General features: G+C 43.6%; 2 protein-coding genes across 7 annotated transcripts in view; one reads left to right on the top strand and one right to left on the bottom strand.

Moving 5' to 3' along the window:
- Positions 1–21,690, bottom strand: part of LOC113425066 (cysteine-rich protein 2) — a 216,158-nt gene that overhangs the window by 153,330 nt on the left and 41,138 nt on the right. For all 6 annotated transcript variants that reach the window (XR_015749102.1, XM_087962527.1, XM_026687048.2 and 3 more), the window contains exon 2: positions 10,104–10,198. Coding sequence is in view for 2 of the 6 variants with exons in the window: in XM_087962527.1 (XP_087818653.1) it covers positions 10,104–10,198 (95 nt within the window). In the remaining 4 variants the exon portion in view is untranslated. The remainder of the gene's footprint in view (positions 1–10,103; positions 10,199–21,690) is intronic.
- On the top strand, positions 13,684–16,096 carry LOC148131351 (uncharacterized). Its single transcript, XM_087960966.1, has 2 exons — positions 13,684–15,913; positions 15,962–16,096. Exons 1-2 carry the CDS (start codon positions 14,879–14,881, stop codon positions 16,076–16,078), a joined length of 1,152 nt encoding a protein of 383 aa, XP_087817092.1. The 5' UTR covers positions 13,684–14,878; the 3' UTR covers positions 16,079–16,096.

The raw sequence follows: 21,690 nt of genomic DNA, 5'->3' as shown, positions 1-21,690 counted from the left end.
ATGAAATGGGTACATATATGAAAAATAAAAGAATAAGAGAAACAATAGGACAGGGACGGTAGGCACGTTGGTGCGCTTATGCACGCCCCCTACAGACCTCTTAGGAAAGGGGTGAGGTCAATAGTAGACAGTCTAAGGTTAAAGTTTTTGGGGTTTGGGGAAGAAACTACAGAGTCGGGTAGAGTATTCCAGACATTGACCACTCTATTGCTGAAGTCGTATTTCCTGCAATCAAGTTTGGTGCGGTTTACTTTGAGTTTGTATCTATTGTGTGCTCTTGTGTTGTTATGGTTGAAGCTGAAGTATTCACTGACAGGTAGGACATTGCAATGTATGATTTTATATACCATGCTTAAGTCAGACCGAAGACGGCGTAATTCAAGGTTTTCTAGTTCTAGAATTTCAAGTCTGGTGGCATAAGGTATTCTACAACGAGTAGAGGAGTGGAGAACTCTTCTTGTGAAATATTTCTGGACTTTCTCAATTGTGCTAATATCAGATACGTAATGTGGATTCCAGACTGATGAACTGTATTCGAGTATCTAGCAAATGTTTTGTATGCTCTGGTTAGTAGTGTGATATTACCAGAGAAAAAGCTACGTAGGATTAGGTTAACAACTCTTAATGCCTTTTTGGCTATGTAGTTGCAGTGGGCTCTAGCACTTAGATCATTAGAGGTGAGTATTCCAAGGTCCTTTACAGAGCTTGGGTCATCAACAAGTTCTTGATTATTCAGCTTGTATTTTATTTTCTGATTTTTTTTGCCAATATGTAAGACAGAGCATTTATTTGTTGAGATTTGAAGTTGCCATTTGTTTGACCATTCTGATACATAGTCAAGATCTTTTTGTAGGGTAGCAGTATTGTCTGTGGTATTGAACAGCTTTACGTCATCAGCGAAGAGAATGCAATTGCTCTTAATATGATCACAGAGGTCGTTTATGTAGAGTATGAAGAGAGTTGGTCCTAGAACACTGCCTTGGGGGACACCACTATTGACAGGTACTGGATTTGATAGGACGCTCCCGATTTTGACCATTTGTTGTCTGTTTGACAGGAATGCTTCTATCCAGTTATTCAGTTGTCCAGAGATACCATAGGATTTTATTTTTAGGAGTAGTTTATCGTGTACCACTGAATCAAAGGCTTTACAGAAGTCTATGTAGATTGCGTCTATTGCTTTGCCCTGGTCAAGTTGTGTTGTCCATATGTTTTTGCAGTGTAAGAGTTGTAGATTACAGGATAGTTTTTTTCTGAAACCAAATTGTTTATTGGAGAGTAGGTTATTTGTCTCTAAGTGGAGGATGATGGATTGGTTAATAATTGATTCCATGACTTTACAGGTGACGCAGCATAAGGAGATTGGCCTGTAATTTTCAACTAGGCTTGGGTCTCCCTTTTTGAAGATGGGGATGACTGTGGCTTGTGACCATAGGTTAGGCAAGGAGCTGGTCCTGAAAGATTTTTCAAAGATTATGCTTAGAGGTTTGGCTATTGCAGTGGATAGCTTTCTTAAGAAGTAGGCACATATTCCATCCGGTCCAATAGATAGAGATGGTTTTAGATTGCGTAGTGATTTTTCAACATTGTCTTCTGTGAAATCGATATGTATTAGATCATTATTGTTATCTGTGGTGCGGCTAGGAAATACTGGGCATGATCCATTGCTGTTTACAAATACTGAGCGAAGAATGTGTTAAAGATGTTGGCTTTAATGGTGTCGTCGTTGCAGTCTTTACCATCAGGTCCTATCAAGGGAGGGATGGACCTTGAGTCTTTTAGTTTGTTGTTTACAAAATTGTAAAAAGCACAGGTGGAATTGGTGCTTAGAAGGTTTTCCTCTTGTTTAATGTGATAATTGATGCATTCGGTCTTTATCTGGTGGCATAAATTTTTGTATCGGTTTTTGAAATTGGCAACGTGACCAGTTTTGTTTTTCCTCCAGAGTGATCTCTTTTTGGATTGAAGTTTCCTTATTGATATGGGTAATCTGCTTTTTTGTTTTGTTTTGGGAGTTGTTGTTGGTACATATAGTTTGATGACTTTTTTGACTTCAAGTAAAAATATGTTGTAATGGTCTTCAACAGTATTGCATCCAGTGAATAGAGATTGCCAATCCAGGGATGAGAGATCGTTGTCTATAAGATCATAGTTGCCTTTTTTGATGTTACAATTGGGGATTACATCATTGTGGTGATTTTTGTGTGGGCGTATGTTGAGACAAAAGTCAATCATATTGTGGTCACTACTGGAAAAGGGTTCTTTAGTTTGTATTCCGTAAATTAAATTCAAACTATTGCAGAAGATGAGATCGAGGCAGTTGTTTAGTCTAGTGTTGTTGGTTACTAGTTGTTCCAGTCCCAGATTTGTAATAGCATTGTAGAAGGTTGTGTGTATGATTTCAGTTGTACAATCATTTAGGGTCCAATCAATATGAGGTAGATTGAAATCACCAAGAAAGATAAAAGGGTATGGGCAGGATGCAGCCCATGTTAGTAATGTATTTAGCTTGTTTACATGTTCGATGTCATAATCAGGTGCTCTGTAACATAGTAAGAATCGAATTGTGATATTTAAGGATAGTTCACAGATGATGGTCTCAGGAAGAGCAAGCTCCTGGGTAACTTGGATATTTTTTAGATGTAAGGATTTTTTATAGAATATAGCAACACCACCTCCTCGACGATTTTCACGATCTGATCGGTAAACATGATAGTCTCTTACTGTGGTAATGGAGTCGGGGAGAGATGCATTGAGCCATGTTTCACAGACAAATATAATGTCGAAGTTAGCCATATTTAGGAGGATGAGAAATTCAGGTATTTTATTCACGAGGCTTCTTGCATTGAGTAGTTTGCATTTAAGGCCGGCAGTAGTTGGAATTGAGGTAGTTGGGGGCATGCGTGCCTAGTTTTGGGTGATGGTGGATCGGTTGAGGTAGGGTTGTGGTTGAGGGTAGAAGCTGAGTATTGGGTTGCGTGGCTTACTTTTGATACAGTCAGCATGGTAGTCAATGTACAGGTCCTTCTCTCCATTGTCTAGACGGTTTTTTGAGTTCAATGCGGAGTGCACGGGAGCGGGCACGTTGCTGTATGGTTAGGTCAGGGCGGCAACGAAGGTTCTTATGGTTGGTGTTGGTTTTGGCGAGTGAGTTTATGGTATAAATGAATTTACGTTTGCTTGATTCATTTTTGCAAATGACCCTGCACAAGCGTGGGGCCACAGAGCCGTCTCTATTTTTGAGCTCTCGGTCGATGCGGGAAATGTCAAGTATTTCATCAGCGGAGATGGTTGATGCTTGATAATCTCTGATGATGTTTCGGACAGTTGTGATGTCATCATTGACATTGATGTCCTCTAGACCAGGGGTCCCCAACCGCCGGTCCGCGGACCGGTACCGGGCTGGAACAAGCCTTACCGGGCCGCTGGTTGCTGGGCGCCGCCATCTTTTTGGTAAAAAAGCAATTTTTCATCAAAAAGATGGCGGCGCCAGCGCTGGTGAGCTTTTCGGGTAGAAAGCCATTTCTACCCGAAAAAGCTCACCAAGCGCTAGCGCCGCCATTTTTGATGAAAAATCACTTCCGTGACGTCACCGGAAGTGATTTTCGTCAAAAAAATGGCGGCGCCCAGCTGACGCCGGAACCGGGCCGCGGCGCCCAGCTGACGCCGGAACCGGGCCGCGGCGTCGAAAAGGTTGGGGATCCCTGCTCTAGACCAAATAAGATGGCGTTTGGACGTTTCCGTTCACGCTCAACGGCTTCTCTGATGAGGATTGGGATATCAATATTTGTCTGGGTTGTGTTTATTTGTGGATTGGGTTTTGGATCGGATTGTGGTTGTTGGGGAGAGATGTGGTTTGTCTTTGTAGCACTCCATCAGGACCTCTGGGAGCCAGCCATGCATGTGGCAGGCCAACCCACGAAACTCCTGGTGTATTCTGCTACTGACCTCCACCCCTGGTTTATGGTCTTCATCCTGGTCCTAGCCTTGTGTTCGGCTAGGAGGTCTCAAACCATGTGTGGAGCACCATCATGAACTAGTTGTAATCCCTCATCTGAAGGGCATTACCATTTTGAAGAGTGCCTATACCAGTGATGGCTAACCTATGACATGCATGTCACTCGTGACACGCCGAGGCACTTTGACTGACACGCCTGTTGGTGTGGGGAAAACCTGCACATTTAGAGGCTGCCTGTGCTCTGCTCCAATCCCTGCTCCCTGCTTGTTGCGTGGAGGCGTGGTGTCACCGCTGCCGCAAGATCTTTGCAGCAGAGAACCAGTTTTAACCGCCATAAACTGAGGTTTGTCAGTTTCATTACCTCAGGAACGCTACAGGAGGAAAGGAGATCCATGAGGTTCACAGCCCTGTAAGGTGGCCTTCCGATCCCCACATCCAACACCTGCAGCCCTGAGACCAGGGAGACAAGTTTCACAGCCCTGTGTGATCACCCCAGCCCAGTCTGTCATAAACCAAATTATTGATATTTCTTGAAGTGACAAACGACCCGAGGAAGGCTACACTTTTTCCCGATTTTCGACACACCAAGCTGAAAAGGTTAGCCATCACTGGCCTATACAATCTGCTGTAGCCATGGCCATGGTGACACATCTCACTTTAGCTGCCTCCGAAGCAAAGTCCTCCCCATACTCCTGCATGTGATTCCAGACAAGCTAGGAAGAATTCCAGGGCTTTGGGATCCCATTCGTATTTTACTCCCAGCAGAGGAACCTATGGAATTTGGTGCCTCCAAGGATGGACCTCCTGCTAGGGGGGCCCTGGGCTGCAGTAGTGGTGACTCCCAGGGCAGCTGCTGCCAGAGCCGGCCCCTGCTGAACTACAGGAATCACAGCTGGGTTTGCAGAGATGGCGGAGCTCCAGCTTATCATGCACTGGCAGGGCATGCTCTTATGCAAGCCCCCCCCTCCCCCCGAGCTCTCCGATTCACAAGTGCTTCATGCAGAAGTTGCTGGGCATATGTCAACAGGAGGTCCTCTTTCTCAGCTTCCTGCAAGGCATAATCTCTCTGCCATTCTCTAGTGAGAGTTACCTCTGGGGGTGCTCCTCCGGATCTTCCATGCATCCAATGCCCAGCGACCATCTGGCTCAGACTGGAATCTTATCGAGCCGCATCCATTCTGTCTCCTCATGGTACCTGTGTGGCTGGGGGGAAGTTGACCCCAGGGCTCCACAGTCTTCCTAGTTGCTCTGGTGGGTTGACATTATGTGCTCAGTCCCCTTGGTAGACTGGGTCTACGGTTTAGCCAATAAAGCAGATCTTGCTTAATGTTAGGCCTGCCTCTGTTCAAAACCCAAGAAAGAAAACCCCCAACTCCATTGAGGTAAAGAAAAGGTACTTTTACTGAGTTTGAAATGATAGCGGTGAAAGCAAAGCAAGTTCTGATTCAAAAGGCATGAAAGTTACAGGTTGAAAGTTTCCCCAAATCCCTCCCCTCAGAGACCCAGGCTGAATGTCCAATCCACATCCTGCATAACGTCATGTGAAGCACATCTTCAGGTATTTTTGTCCATCTGGAGTTCTAGGATGGGTTGGCCTTGGCTGGATTTAAACAACTCCACTCAGCAGCGCAGTAATTCTTGAGAGCAAACCTCCCTTTTAGTTCACATGAGCCTTTACTTCACCAGCTCACTTCCCAAACCCAAATGCCATGCCCCCTCTCCCCGTTATTATGGCAGCCAATAGTAAGCATGCATCAAAGGAAAAACCCATGCTGGAGATTCGGCTGACACATCTCCTCTCCAAAGGAGAAGTGTCAGCATGGGTTTTTCTCCTCTCCAGAGAAGTGTCATCCGGATCTGTCAAGGCAGAAGTTGGACTCAGAAAAAATTGCTTCCTGTGAACTTTCTGCTGCATGCTTCCACACGCAGAAGCAGCATCCTTTGCCTCCTGTGGGTGGGCCAGGCAAGGCTGAAAGTGGGGGGTCTGGAGTTCTCCAGGGAGGAAGGCAAGACCAGGGCAAGTGCCAAAGCCTAGTCCACTAGAGGAGCCTTGCAGTCCCTCTCAGGCCATGCAGAGGACCCCCAGATGGCGGCACAGCAGTGGTGGTATTCAGTCAGTTCGCACCGGATCGGGCGAACCACTAGCAAGAATTTGGTGTGGGTCGCCAAACCGGTAGTAACTTCTGGCTGGCCATGCCCCCGATCCGGTTGCCCTCCTGCCCGATGCTCGCTTACCCGCCTGCCTGACATTCACCTAAGGTATTTTTTTTCCCTCCCGACAATCAGCTGTGCATAGATCAGCTGTGCCGGGATTCCTCTTGCTGAGGCCCAGGAAGGCAAAAAATGAAGGGAGCTCAGCCCCCCCCCCCTCCATTTTTTGCCTTCTAGAGCCCCAGAGGAGCCTTAGGGGAGCAAAAACGCCCTCCCAGAGGCTCCTCTGAGGCTAGGAAGTTCCCAAAACGGAGCTTGAAGGAGTGCTGCGTGCCCCTCCCATGCTCTGTTTTTTTTCTTCCTGAGCCTCAGAGGAGCCTTAGGGGAGCAAAAACGCGCCCCCCCCCACCCGAGGCTCCTCTGAGGCTTGGAAGCTCCCCAAAATGGATGGGGTGGCAAAAAACCTCCCCAAAAAACCCCATACCCACCCAGTCACATAGCTACACCCACCAAGCCACACTCACAGAACCGGTAGTAAAAAATTTTTGAATCCCACCACTGCGGCACAGGCTGCCCAGAACCCTAGGCAGAAGAAGCCAAGTGCCCAGGCCAGCTCTTGACTTCCAAGGCACTGGGTCCCTGCTGCCCAGCCCAGTTCCGCTTCCATAAGGGGGTGTCCAGCTGCGCTTACATCGAGGTTGCTGCTGCTGCTGCTGTGATTGATCTCCTTGGCCAGGTTGCTCATAATGGGTGCAGGAGAGCAAAGTGCATGGCTCAGAGGGAGGCTTGGTCCTCCAAACACACTCTCACCTGATGAGGGGAAGAGGAGAGATTAGTAGCGCTGCCAGTGGGCGTGCCGCAGTGGCCATGGCTTTCCCACACAGAGATGGGGTGGTCCCAGTGAAAGGGAACCCTTGCGGGCTTGTGAGACCTGACTGGCAAGTGGGCCTTGGAGGCGCTGGTGTGGGCATGGCACTGATCTATAACTTGGTGGTGACCATCCAGGCCAGAACATGGTCAGACTTAGATCTGACCCGTGGACCTCCCTGGAGCCAATGAGAGGTGTGCACACAGGGGCTGGCGAGTATGTGGGAGCTGGCATCCTGGATTAAAGGGAAGCTGGCATCCTTTAACCCAGGATGCCAGCTTGCAGGGCAAGACAGTCACCAGGGACACCAGGCACCATGTGCTTGCTTCCTCCTATGTGTGTGCCCAAGAGGCGGGGCAGGGGTGGCCCGTCGCTGGCTCCAGGGCAGCCCCATGGATCAAAGGGTGCATTCCAGTCTAGATGTCTGCCACCAAGGGATTGATCAGCACCTGGCCAGCCTGGGCTGAGGCCAAGGCACTGGGGGCTGGTCCTTCACTGTCTGTCCCATGGGCCAGATCTAAAAACATCATGGGCTGGATCTGGCCTGTGGGCCTTGAGTTTGACACCCCTACTATATAGTTTAGTTAACTGACTAACAAAAAGTTCATCTATTTCCTCTGTTTGGTTGGGCGGCCTATAGCAATGGTCGCCAACCGGTGGGCCGTGAGAAAATTTTGATGGTCCACAGAGAAATGTCACCCCAGAGCACCCCCCAAAAAAATTAATCCAGGCTGCTCAGGAACACAAGGCTGCGCCACCCACATAGCCCATGGGAACGCTCCCCGCCCACTCACTCCTTACCTGGCAAACTTGCCTGCTAAGTTGCTATTTTTTCTTTTTTTCCCCCTGACTATCAGTTGTTCTGCTGTACTGGGAGATTTAAATTAGCTAGAAAGCAGGAAGCCGTTGGATTTCTTGCTTTCTAGCTAATCTTTAGATCTTCGTCTCTAAGCAGAGCCGAATCTTCCTTAGGACTGAAGCTTCAGTGCAGGTTCAGTGCAGGTAGCTGATGGCAGAATCATAAAATCTCTATGTGAATCTGTGAATCTCTGAATGAATCTGTGATTCTGTGAGCAACTCAATCTGCCTGCCTGCTTTGCCTGATTTTGGGTAAAAGTTGCTCTTTTTCATAAAAAAATCAATATTTACATAAATATATTTACATACAAGCCATGCCCAGCCAGTCATGTGACCACAAATTAGGTCAAGCTCACAGAACCAGTTAAGAAATTTGAATCCTGACCCTGCCTCTGTAAGTGTGGGGGGGGGAGGGAGAGAGAGAGAGAGGTTAGATCTCTCTCTCTCCCCTCCCCCCCTTCCCCAAGGTCAGCAAACTGCTGTCAGTCAAAATTCATATTAGTGGTCCCCGGGATTTAAAATTATGACTTTGGTGGTCCCTGAGGTCCAAAAGGTTGGCGACCCCGGCCTATAGTATACATCTATGGCAATGTCATTTCCCCCATTTCTTGACCCAAATCCCAAGAGAGGTTTCATCATTGTTGTACTCTATTTCTGTAGAGATGTAGTTTTTTCCTATACATAGTACAACTCCACCTCTTCTTTTATTTAGTTTGTTTATTTTAAACAATATCATATCTGCCCTCAATTCCTTGAATTTTTAATTCACCTTTATTCCTCGTACTCTGTGCGTTGGTGTGTAGACATTTGAGTCCTTTTTGACTGACCCTGTGTTTACATAACCTGTTTTGTCCCTGAGTTCCCCTACTTCCTTGCCACCTGTTTGATTAGTGAACATGGCACTCACTATTAAAAGCTTGGTTTTGCTTGACAGCAAAGTTGATATTCTTGTCTGCACAAATATCTATGTTACATGCACAGATAACCCTATTAGTTTTAGATTGTTGGGGACAGAAATGTTCTGAATCAATTAACTCTCTGTCCCCAATTAGGACGACAGTTTAGGAGTTTAGTAGAAAAGTTTAGTTTAGGAGTTTAGTAGAAAAGAATTGTGGGATATCTTTATGACAATAAACCGCTATCTCCATATGATCTGTCCCAAAAGTACCATGGAGTTATTTGGACAAAGGTAAAGGTAAAGCCAAAACTTAAGAACACCATCAGACACTATCTACAAGTCTGGTCAAATCTCTCAGATCATCCCCTGAAATAGACTTGTAAACATGAGAAAACAGAAATGTCTGGTCTCACCACAGAGTTTACAGAATTAAATGGATCAGTTCTGAATTGCTTTTCCATCCACAATTAATTGAAGCAGCAAATTAGGGATTTTTAAAAAAAATTAAACTGTATGAAACAAGAAATATAACATTTTATTAAACACAAGTGAGATAATATGATAATATAACACAAGTCAGCAATATGTGGCAGTTGCCAAAAAAGCTAATTCTGTCCTAGGCTGTATCAACAAAGGGATCGAATCAAAATCATGTGAAGTCTTAATATTGATTTATACCACACTGGTAAGACACTTGGAATACTGTGTCCAGTTTTGGTCACCATGACACAGAAAAGATGTCGAGATTCTAGAAATAGTTCAGAGAAGAGCAACAAAGATGATTAGTTGACTGAAGGCTACAGCATACGATGAATGACTGCAGGAATTGGGTATGTCTAGTATAATGAAAAAAAGGACTAGCGGTGATATGATAGCAGTCTTCAAATATTTGAGGGGCTATTGTAGAGTGGGGGAGTCAACCTTTTCTCTAAAGCCTCGGAGGGGCAGAACAAGAAGTAGCTGATGGAAGCTTATCAAAGAGAGATCCAACCTAGAATTAAGGAGACATTTCCTGACAGTGAAACAATTAATCAGTGGAACAACTTGCTTCTAGAAGTTGTGGATGCTCCATCACTGGAGTTTTTAAAAAGAGATTGGACAGCCATTTGTCCGGAATGGTATAGAGTCTCCTGCTTGAGCAGGTGGTTGGGCTAGAAGTCCTCCAATATCCCTTCCAACTCTTTTATTCCTCTAATTATGTAAAATTATTCAAGTAAAATACAGATAATAAAGAGGGGAAAACTAATAAAACAAAAATATTCCATATAGTCTCTATTTTGTATCAAAATGTGGCATTTATGTAACTCAATCACTGACTGTAAATGATACAGAAACTTAATGCTTAATCTTCTCATTATCTGATCTCTTACCTCTGCATGCCCCCCAGGTGTCAAGGTCTTGTTGCAGCGCTCACATTTCAAACAGAATTTGTGCCAATCTTTTCCCAAGGAAGTTACTTTTTCAGCTGTACAAACAAACAAAAAATAGAGTGTCAGAACTTTACAGACCAGATTCTCAACTTTTATATCTTTCAAGACTCACTTGAAAGGACTAAAAATTATTGAAGACCATCACTCACAAAATGTAAGTGGAGGCAGAATCACATATATCTGCTGCAATCTGTGTTTTATGAATGCTTTAGAAACCTCTCCCTCAGTAAACATATGCTAACAATTTAAATAATCAACACATTGCTTGCCTTTTCATGACCTTACAATCAGCTGCCTGAGGTAGCTACTTAATTCTGCCTCACAGTATCTCACCACCACTTCATTTATTACAAGTTTTAATCATGACACTAGTAAATCTCTTCTCAAGGTAAAAAGTTCAGACATCAACAGTTTAGTCAAGTATAGACTGAAGTTATTTAAATAAAAATATTTCAACTATGATGCCACAAATGTGACGCCACCAATACCATCTTGTCTCTTAAGAGTATACAGGTTGTTGTTTTTTTAGAAAAGGAAGTGGGGATCTGGGATGCCCTAGTTCTCCTTAGAGCTGCTCGGATCATCCAGAGAGTGGGTGGTGCTTCACTCTCTGCTGTTGTAGGCTGAGCTTAATTATTGAGGAATGCTCCTCCTTCCATCACGTGACTCCATTACAGCGTTTCCCAGTTTATGCTCAGCCTCGTGCAGAGTAGGCAGTGTTTCGAAGTTCTCTTGGCCGTTTCAACAGATCCTTAGTTTGACTCATTGCTTTGCTCCTCTCAGGTTGTATTTTGTTTTTCTTTATTCCTCTTAGCCCTGCGCATTTGGTTTGGACTGCTAAATTCCCCTGGGAAGCCCTTTTCCTAGCCCCAGTGGGTGACAAGGGGAGGGCTAGCAGTGTCTCCACGCTACCCCCGCATCCTTCTTGTTGCCTCCCTGCCGTTTTCTTTCCTTTCTGAACTTTTGCCACGATTTGATTTAATTCGCTCCGATTCGCTCCATTTCCCCCCCCACACACACCGAACGCCGTTTTTCTTCTCCGGAAGAGTTGTTTGCCTCTTCCTTGCCTATCCTCTTCTTTGCGGACCTTGCATTGTCCCTGGGGAGGCTTTTCTTTTTTTTTTGGACAAACTTTATTAGTTTTTTTTTAAATACAATATACAAACAAACAGAGCATAGGATGTAGTAACATAAAATATCTTTTCTAAAAGAAACAAATAAACCATCTGATTTAAAAAGATAATTCCAAATTATCACATTTCTATAATTTAATATATATATTTATCTTGTCTAATCAACTTCATATCTTTTCCAAACTTCTCTTTATTACTCCCTTTCTTTCTATTTAGTCATATTTCTTCTGCCTTGAAGTTATATACTCATTGAATATAATTTCATTAGTGCTCTTCCACATCCTATCAAACTTAAACAAACATTACACAAAACATAAATACATAAAACTTCTTTTTGGAAAGCGGCTTACCCCGGGTTAACTCTTTTTATACAGACATCAATCCAAGTTTATACTCACTTAATATACTATCTCATATCTTATTTAACATTCTCTATTTTCCATATATTTTCTCTCTCCTACTCATTCTTTTAATTCTATTTTATTCATTCCATCTCAATTTAAATAATTATATTTGCATCTTTGGTCCGTTTTCTTTCAATCACCTATTTATCCTTTCTATCTAATACAATATTTCTCCTGTAAACACTGATTGAAGTGTGACAACCTTTTATCTTTCCCCTAAGTAACACTTAAGATAATACATATTTTGCGTACTGATTCTGCTCCGTACATTCTAAGTATTACATTACAAAATAATAAAACAAACAAATAATATTGAATTTAATAAGTAGTAATAAAACTAAAAAAAGATGAAAAAGGAATATTAAATTTATAATATAATAAGAACAATGTTTCATAGGGAATTAGATTCTATTATTAATTCTTAAACAATAAAAACAATATTTCATAAGAAATTAAACTCTATAATTAAATCATGGCTTCCCTTTAATACATTTTTAACTCATATAATATTTTGATTTTCTAACTCAGCTTCAAATACTAATGTCTACAATACATTCTTATGTACTTTTGCAGAATCATTTTTATAAAATTATCTTACCCCTTATCTCTGAAAAAAATTCGTTTTTTAGCATCTTGTTTAAAGCCTTTATGACTTCTCTTTCCTTTTCCCCTTTCTTTCTTCTCCATTCTAACTTTTTGACTCCCCCATCTCTCAAATTTCACTCTCTTAGTCTTCCTCTCTGTTGTATTTCTCTTTTCTGTTGCTTTCTGACATCATATCGCCTTTTCATCTCATTTTTCTTTTTCTTGGTTGCTTTTTTAAGTTCTAAGTTCACCTTTTCGTTGCCCCCCTTCCGCTTTTCTTCCTCCACTAAGTGTGTTTTGTCCATTAAAGATGGCTTCTTCTCCTTCATCCCAGCCTTCCTATCGTTGTCGTATTTCTTGATAGGTAGTGATTGCCATTTCTAAAAAGTGAAAAATAGATCCAGAAGAGCCCTTATCTTCTTCTTTCAGTCTTTGAAATTCCATTTGTAGTCCTTCAAAAGATAATGCCATTTTTTCTTTCTTTCTTTTTTGAAACAACCCTAATGTCTTTAGTCCCTTTTTTAAAAAAAAAAAAAAATCACAGAAATCCCAAAGTCACAAAGCAAACCAAATCAGAGCAAACAGTTTCATTTAGCACTTTCTTCTTTCTATATTTTCACCTCCTAGGGTAGAATTCAAATACACAGTTCCAAGATGATCTTCTAGAAGTCTTAATGTCTTTTATTCCTGTTCTTATAAGCTCAAAGCAGTCTCCTTCAGTACAATCTTATAATAAGTCTTTATCTCTTCCCTTCCCCTTGTAACAAATAGAAAGAATTTTAAGTTTTTAAATCCAATGTCCAGAAATCCTTTATCTCTTGGCTTTAAATTTCAAATTGAATTACCTTCGGTGCCCAAGTAGATTTTCCAGATCTCCGTCTGCTATTTCTATGGGAAGGGAGAGTGAAGAAAAAAAACCTTTCCCTTGACAGCTTTCTTCGCAGCTTTCCAATCTTCTTTGGGAAACAATGTATCCTTCAAGCAGTTCAAGCAATTCAGTTTCCAGGGTATTTAAGAGTATCTTATTGTCCCGGTTCAGCCAGCACTTTCACTTTCTCCTGCTTCCTCCAGCACAAATCTTACCCGGCTGCAGGCTTCTTTGCGGCAGCCATTACTGACCGCCGCTCCACCACCTTGGGAAAAAGGGGTTTTTCCGGCTGAGGAGGGGGTCTGCGACACCCCCAAACCCCTGTCCGGATCCCCTCTCTCTTCGGCTACCTCTACGGGGCAGCCATATCCCCCAGACCCATTTGGATCGGAGGCACCTTGGCGGTGAGCGCAGCAGGAATCGCGGAGAGTTGCGAATTCCTGCCGTCGAAGCCACGCAAAACCGGAAGCCTGGGGAGGCTTTTCCTTGCCACAGCTAGAGGCCCCGTAATTCCACGCTGCAGGCGGCAGCCATTTTAAGCGACGCCTCATGGTTGGGCGCCATTTTGTTTTTTGTTGTACATCATTCCGAACGCTGTGGTGTGATTACAGCTCAAGCAGCAGGACCCGCAGGCCTGCTCAGAGCAATAAGTTAGTTTTTCCTCCAGCCTTGTTTGCTTTGGAGTCCAGCTCTCCATCTTTACTTGTTGGCTTTTCCTGCAGCCTGCCTTAGCTGGCGCAGCAAATACAGCACCACTTCCATCCAGTTCTGCCTGGGAAGGCAGTTGGTATAGGCCTAGCTGTCTCTACAAGGCCTCTGGTGTTCATTGCTTGATTGAACCTGTTTTTTCATATATATTTTATTTTGCATATATAAAAAAATAGAGAAAGAGGAAATAATATTATAACTCAATATAGAAGAAGTTAAAAGGGGGGGGGGCGTGAAAGAAATTTTTTTCAGGGCTCCCGGCCTTGTTGTAGGTCGACCCCTAGGCGTGCCAACCGCCTCTTATTGCTCCTTATCTTACTCAATTATCTTTGAAATGGCAGAAGGCAATCCTTCCAAAGGCCCTTCCTTGAAGGCTAAATCTAAAACCCACCATCTGCGCAGGCAGCCTAAGGATACCTCCAAAGCCTCCCAGAGGGACGCCTTAAGACGCCACAAGGCACTGGAAAAAGAATTTGATAGACGCACCAGGCAGGCAGGCTCTGTGCCTCCCGTTCTACCACCTTCCACTCCCTCTACCTCTACTCAACCCCCCCTCCCTTAGTCTATTCCTCCCTATCCAGGCGCAGCTCGCCCTCTCAGGGTCACCAGGCCCCTGGAACACCGGCCAGACGGACACCAGAGGCTACCTTCACGCCCACAGCCACCGGCCTACGCCAGGAGGAACCACTTATACAGGAGGTTCCGGAGCAACTGAGATCCTGGAGGGAGTTGGCTATCCGCCAAGGAATCGCGGAAGGACTCCAACAGATCGTTAGGCCAGGCCTACATCCGCTGGCCCCCGAATCTGAATCTCATTCCGTAAGATCCCTCCCACTCAGATCAGAACCGCTCCAGGAACAGGTACCCCCTCAGGGGGAGGTTTCCCCTTCAGTAAGGGAGGCGGAGGCGGAAGGGGACTTAGATCTGTGTAGGGAGGAGGAGGAGGAGGAGGAGTTTGACTTGGGGTCCTTACAATATAATGAACCCCTTTCCGGCGTGGACCCTTCGGAGGCGGAGATGTCCAAGGATGAGGGTCTCACCCCCGACCAACCCACCTTTGTAGGGCTATTTAAGCCCCAATTATTCAAATCCCTCCTGTTCAAAGCCAGGAATATATCAAGGCTAAAGAATCAGAACCCCTCTGATCCCTCCCCTCCTGCTCCGGAAGGTCCGGAGGACTCCATTTTCAAACAGCCAGTAGTGGAAACCGAGGTCATCCCAACTCCTCCCATCTTCCTTGACCTGGTGTCCAAACAGTTGGCCTCTTCGGTGGCCCCCCCTGCCCCTTCAGCCCACGATAAAAAGTTTTTCAATCTAGATCCAGAACTTTTCAACTTATTGGGCACTCCTGAGGTTGATGAGCCCATCGTAGGTCTGGCCTCTTCCTCCACCCTCAGCGACCCCTTAGAGGCCTTGAGACCGGAGGAGAAACGAGCCGAGCTGGCCTTGCGCCGAGCTCACCAGTCAGATGCTTGGGCAATCAGATCAGCCACGGCCACCTCCTTCTTTACCAGGTCGTCCATTCGCTGGCTTCGCCAGCTTAAGCAGCATGTCCCAGCCTCCAATGTCCGAGCCCATCAGGACATAGCCAAGATTACGGCCGCAGCTGAGTTCTCAGCTGACGCTACCTTCCACTCGGTCAAGTTTTCCACCCGTGCTATTTCCTCCCATGTCTCTGCCCGCCGTCTGCTCTGGCTAAAGCACTGGCAGGCAGACCTCAAAAATAAAGTAAAATTGGCTTCCGCTCCCCTCGTGGGAAATAAATTATTTGGACCATCCTTGGATCCCCTTTTGGTCGAAGGGAGGAATAAGAAAAAATTCCTTCCTTCCCTCACCCGAAAGCCAGAACCAAGATCCCTGCAGCCCTTTTGGAGAGCTCCCTTTCACCCCTTTGTCCAGGCTTCCTCTCCCAGGTACCAAAGGGTACCTTTGGGTCGGGCCAGCCTCAGGACAGGTCCGACTCTGATAGAAACAGAAGGGGCGGTAGCTTCAAAAGGCCCTTTCGTGGCTCTGGCAGCAGGCCCTTCAGACGCTCCAGATAGGCCACCTGATCTAATTCCCATTGGCGGGCGGCTTAAGACCTTCGCCAACCAGTGGGACTCCTCCACTTCTGACGCCTGGGTTAGGGACACCATCAGGTTTGTCCTTGCCCTCGAATTTCAATCTACCCCCCCCAACTTCTTCATGCCATGCCCCCTTCTCCAAGAACCACACTAAGCGCAGCCTCATGGACTCAGCAATTCAGCACCTACTTGACATACAGGCCATCCAGCCTGTCCCTCAGTCTCAAAGAGGACAGGGATTCTATTCCCATTTATTTGTGGTCCCCAAACACTCGGGGGGATGGAGAGCGATTCTGGATTTAAAGCGGTTTAACCGCTATCTCGTATACCGCAAATTCAAAATGAACACGTTGCAATCCATCCTGCTAGGCGTTAGACAGGGAGACTGGTTGTCATCCATTGACCTCTCAGAGGCATACCTACACATTCCAATCCGACCTTCTCATTACAAATATCTGCGTTTTTGTTACAATAACCTCCACTTTCAATACGTGGCTCTCCCATTTGGGTTGGCCTCTGCCCCCAGAACCTTTACTAAGGTCCTGGCCACACTAGCTGCCCACCTTAGAACCCTTCCTGTGCGCCTCCACTGTTACCTGGATGATATCCTCATCCTATCCCCATCTAGGGTTCAAGCAGTGAGTGATACTCAAATTACCCTATGGGTTCCTTATCAATTGGAAGAAAAGCCAATTATCCTCCTCCACCAGGATAACCCACCTGGGGACGGTAATCAACACTGTGAAAGGGAAGGTGTTCCTATCTCCGGAGATAATCCTCAGCATCCAAAAATCTGTCAGAAGCATCAGACGCCTTAAGAGGGTTTCCCTTCTAGAACTATCTCAATTACTGGGTAAAATGATATCATGTCTTTCCATTATTCCCTGGGCCCGTTTACACTCCAGATCCCTCCAGTGGTTCCTGCTCCCGTACCAAAGAACTGGATCAAGCAACTCAAAACGCAAGGTCAGGGTTCCACCAAGGGTGCTCACGTCCCTCCTTTGGTGGAACAACTCGTCCATCAACAAGGGCTGCCTCCTCAAGGAGCCCCCAAGACTCACCGTCACCACAGACGCCAGTCTGTCCAGATGGGGCGCTCACCTTCAGTCCCTTACAGCACAGGGCAGATGGTCAGCGACAGAGAAACTGGGCAACATAAACTGGTTGGAGCTTCACGCCATCCACCTGGCCCTCCGAGTGGTCCTCCGGCTTGACCTTTCCTTCTTGCCCAAGATCAATTCGGGTTTCCACAGGGCTCAGGAACTTATCCTCCCTAATTTTTGCCCCAGGCCAACTCAGGAAAGGGAGAGACTATGGCACACTCTGGATGTCACATGTGCCTTGCAGATTTACATTAAACGCACTGAGACCTTTCGTAAATCCGAGGCCCTGTTTATATCCTTCCAACCTAAATCACAAGGGCTCAAGGTTCCTCCAACCACCATAGGCCGTTGGATAAGGGGACCATTGCCAAAGCATACCAGGCTCAGGCCCTTCAGGTGCCCAGGGGTATCACGGCTCACTCCACTAGAAGTGCGGCAACTTCAGCTGCCTGCGTTACCCAGGCTCCAATAATCGACATTTGCCGGGCAGCGACGTGGGCTTCCCCGTCACCCTTCATTAGGCATTACAAGATTGACAGGTATGCCTCAGCCGAGGCTTCTTTTGGTAGAAGGGTTCTTCAAAGGGTTCTTAGGGAACCCGAGGGGACTACAGACCAGACGGCGCCCCTCCCGTAGGACAGGTCCAGCTTTGGTATGTCCCACTCTCTGGATGATCCGAGCAGCTCTAAGGAGAATGGGCGTTGGTTCTTATCTGACACGCCATTTCTCTTCGAGCTGCGAGGATCATCCAGCCCCTCCCTTATCTTTCACCGTCTGGTGGGATCTTGTTTCGGCCAATGAACCTTTAAGTCTAGTAAGATGAGAGCACGAATTTCTGTTTCCTCTCGCCTTAGCATAAACTAGGGAACGCTGTAATGGAGTCACGTGATGGAAGGAGGAGCGTTCCTCAATAATTAAGCTCAGCCGACTTCCGGTTTGCAACCTTTCGGCGGCGGCAGGGATTCGCGACCGCGCAATCCCTGCTGCGTTCACCACCAAGGTCCCCCCGATCCATTTGGATCTGGGGGATATAGCTGCCCCGCAGAGGCAGCTGAAGACAGGGGGGATCCGGCAAGGGGTTTGGGGGTGTCGCAAACCCCCTCCCCAGCCGGCTAAACCCCCTTTTCCTGAGGCGGAGGAACGGCGGTCAGCAATGGCCGCCACGAAGAAAGCTGCAGCCGGACAAGCAGGTGCAGAAAAGTGAAAGTTGATTCTAACCGGGACAAGACGGGAGAAAATGACCTGGAATCTTGAAGGCTGCTAAGTATATATTGTTCCCTGTGAGAGTTCTAAGCTGCGAATATTCTAAAGGGGAAAGTTTTTTCTTTGTTCTACTCTCCTTCCTAAAGTGACAGCGGAAAAAAAACAAAAACCTTTTTGGCTGTGAGTGGGAAGGGAGAGTGAAAAAAAGAATTAGAGCAAAATTTGAAAATAAGGAGAAGATTGCCTAGAATTACAAAGAGTTTAAAAACTTTCAAAAAATATATTTGAAAATGATTTGTGATTACTTTAACCCCAGAAAGAGAAAGTGAAGAAGAAGAAGGTATCTAAAAGAAATAGTCTGTTTGGATTGTTTGGTGACTTTGGAACCTTTGGAAATTACTTCTGATTAAATCATCTGGGTGGTTGTTTGGAAAAACTTTTTCTCTACACAATGGCATCATCTATGGATGAATTGGAACTTATATATCAAAAATTTGAAAGAGAAAAACAAGGAGGGGAAGATGGTCTTGACACTATTTTTCAATACTTAGAAATGGCGGTTTATACTTATGTGAAGCAGAATGAGGATGATGGGGACAAAGAAGAAGGAGAAGCCATCTTTGATGACCAAATGACTTTGACTGGAGAAGAGAAAAAGCAAGAGAAAAAGGTAAAAAGGTCTTTAAGATCTGGAAAAATAGCCCAAAAAGAGAAGAATAAGGTGAAAGGGGGACATTATGTTAAGAAACAACAGAAAGGGGGAAAGCAGAATAAAAGGGAGGGGGAGAGACAAGGGGTTAAAGAGGACAAGGAGAAGAAGAAACAAGAAAGAAAGGAAGGGATGAGAAGTCCTAATGGTGGTGAGCAAGATGTTAAGAAGCATTTTTTTTTTAGAGATAATGGATAAGCTTTATGGTTAAAGGGATTCTAGAAAGGTACATAAGACTGCATTTTTATACTTGTATTTAGAAGTAAACATAGAAAATTAGAAACAATATGTAACCTAAAATGTGATAAAATATTTAACATAAATTAGTGAAATTTTTGGTTAAGAAAAGGGAGTACTGTAACGTAACATGATTCAAGATTGTGATGTGGGGGGGTAATAATCTTTGAAAAGCATAAGTGTTCCCACAAAGGCATGATATTTAATTGAAATGGATAAAATGTTTAAGATATAAATGATTGTTAATATTAATGATTAGAATATGGTATACTAGCGAAATTTCTTGTGAAATGAGAATTGAAGTAGAAGAAGGAGGTACTTTTTAATGAAATAATGAGTTATAATATATGATGAGGGATATAATATATAACTATGGAAAATAGGGCTCCCATAAAAGTATGTGATTTAATTGAAAAGTAGTGAGTTAAATGTTTAAGATATGAATGAATATTAATACTAATGAATTGATTTGTATTATTTTTGATAATATAGTATAATTTTAGAATGTACCAGACAGAATCCCAATATATGTCATGTGTTTTATATTAAGTATTATAAATGTAGGGGAAAGAGATAAAGGCATCATACTCCATATAGTGTACAGTAGAAGTTTTTTCTTTTTTTTAGAGAAGGAAAATAAAGGGCTGGCTGGAATAGAACAGACAAAGAATAATAAATATTATGATATGAATTGAGAGGAGATAAATAAAATAAAATAAAATTGAGAAAATTTAAAGGAGAGGAGAAGACATATAGAAAACTGAAGATGTTAATAAGATATGAAATGGTATGTAAAATGAATATGAATTTGAATTTGTGTCTGTACCAAGAGTTTTAACCCGGGACTAAGCAACTTTCAGATAAGAGATTTTTTATGCTTTTATGTTTTGTTTTATGTGTATCTATGTATTGTTTGTCTTGAAAATAAAACTTGTTTAAAAAATAATAATAATAATTAAGCTCAGCCTACAACAGCAGAGACTGAAGCACCACCCACTCTCTGGATGATCCTCGCAGCTCGAAGAGAAATGGTGTGTCAGGTAAGAACCAACGCCCAATTTCCAAGAGAGAAACGTTCATTAAGACAGAATAGCTATCTATGATCAAGGCAGAAGAGCTAATACAACTAAATTCTAAATGACACTAACTATAGAAGATGATCCATTTGAGTGAAAATACTATTGAATATGTTGGGATGGCCAAGAACTGAGAAAGGTGAATGCTACAATCAAGAAAATTGATGTTTTTAGCTATATGTGATATCTTTCTCAACTATATAGATGAAAATGAAAGTGCAGATGAAATATGGCAAGGATTATAAGAGCTATTTCAGTAAAAACAACATGGCCTCACAGGTTTCACTTGGGTAATATAATCTTTAAAGATATACTATACACCTTAATATCAGCTTCTACTTAAGAATGATAAAAGAACTAGAACTACAAGATGCAAAACTGCCTAGGGAGCTAAATTGATGTTCTACTCCATAGTCTGCCTGTGGAATATGGAAAGATTATTAATTTTGTTCAGGTAAAAGAAAATCCAAGATTTTTCCTAGAACAAGTACAGGAGTTTTATCTCCAAAAGCAAACTCAAAAAAGAACGAACTGTCCAAATCAGCCCTATAGGCTCACATATTTTTTTAAAAAAACAAGGACATCCATTTCTCTTTTGGAAGCAGTTTGCATTTAAAAATAAATTCCCACAAACAAAAATAAAGAGCTCTCAGCAGAGAAATTCCATTGAAGGCAAATTCCACACAAATGAATCAGGCATGCTGATACAAAAGAGAATCAAGCCAGGGTTTTATGAAAATGAACCCCATAAACTAAATATGTTGCTGGAGAAATTATTTTCAGAATCAGCTGAAAATGGACTCATAGCAAAACAGTTTGGATAGTGAGATTTTTTCCTCATATTTCTTTAACGATGTAAACTTTTTGGGCATAGATATGAATTGCAAACTTTAATTTACTTTGACAACATTGACAGCAAACATGCAGAGGGCAAAGGAACAGTATCTACTATAGTATAATATCTATGGAACAAAATTTAAGTTTGCATTTTCTTGATCAATTGATCATCAGCAGGTGTGACCTACCTTTATAAAAACTGATTTTTTAGAGTTTGCTAGTCTTCAGCATTGAGGTATGTGTTAACACAATGCAAAAGAGGAAAGTTATCAACAACAATCTTAGAAAAGCAATTATTGCTGCCATCAATCTGGGAAGGTTTATAAGGCTATTTCAAAACAATTTAGAATCCATAATTCTACAATGAGGAAGATTATTCACAAGTGGAAAACATTCAAGACAGTTGCCAATCTTCCCAGGAGGAGATATTCCAGCAAATTCATCCAAAGGTCAGTCCAAGTAATGCTCAGAGAAATTGCAAAAAAAAAAAAAAAAAGGCAAGAGTTAGATCTCAGACTCTACAGACCTCGGTATGTTGTGTTAAAGTTCATGACAGTACAATTCAAAAAAGATAGAACAAGTATGGTTTGTTTGGAAGGGT

Source organism: Notechis scutatus, chromosome 3, assembly GCF_049901735.1.
Source record: "Notechis scutatus isolate UNSWTSFEM ecotype Mainland chromosome 3, rNotScu1.2, whole genome shotgun sequence".
NCBI lineage: Eukaryota > Metazoa > Chordata > Lepidosauria > Squamata > Elapidae > Notechis > Notechis scutatus.
Note: the sequence above shows the minus strand (reverse complement) of the source record. Positions and strands in the feature narration are given on the sequence as shown.

Coding starts and splice junctions, on each gene's coding strand:
- LOC148131351 (XM_087960966.1), top strand. CDS start 14,879: ATGTCCAAGGATGAGGGTCTCACCCCCGACCAACCCACCTTTGTAGGG. Junction 15,914..15,961: donor CTCCAGATAGGCCACCTGAT/CTAATTCCCATT, acceptor AACCAGTGGGAC/TCCTCCACTTCTGACGCCTG.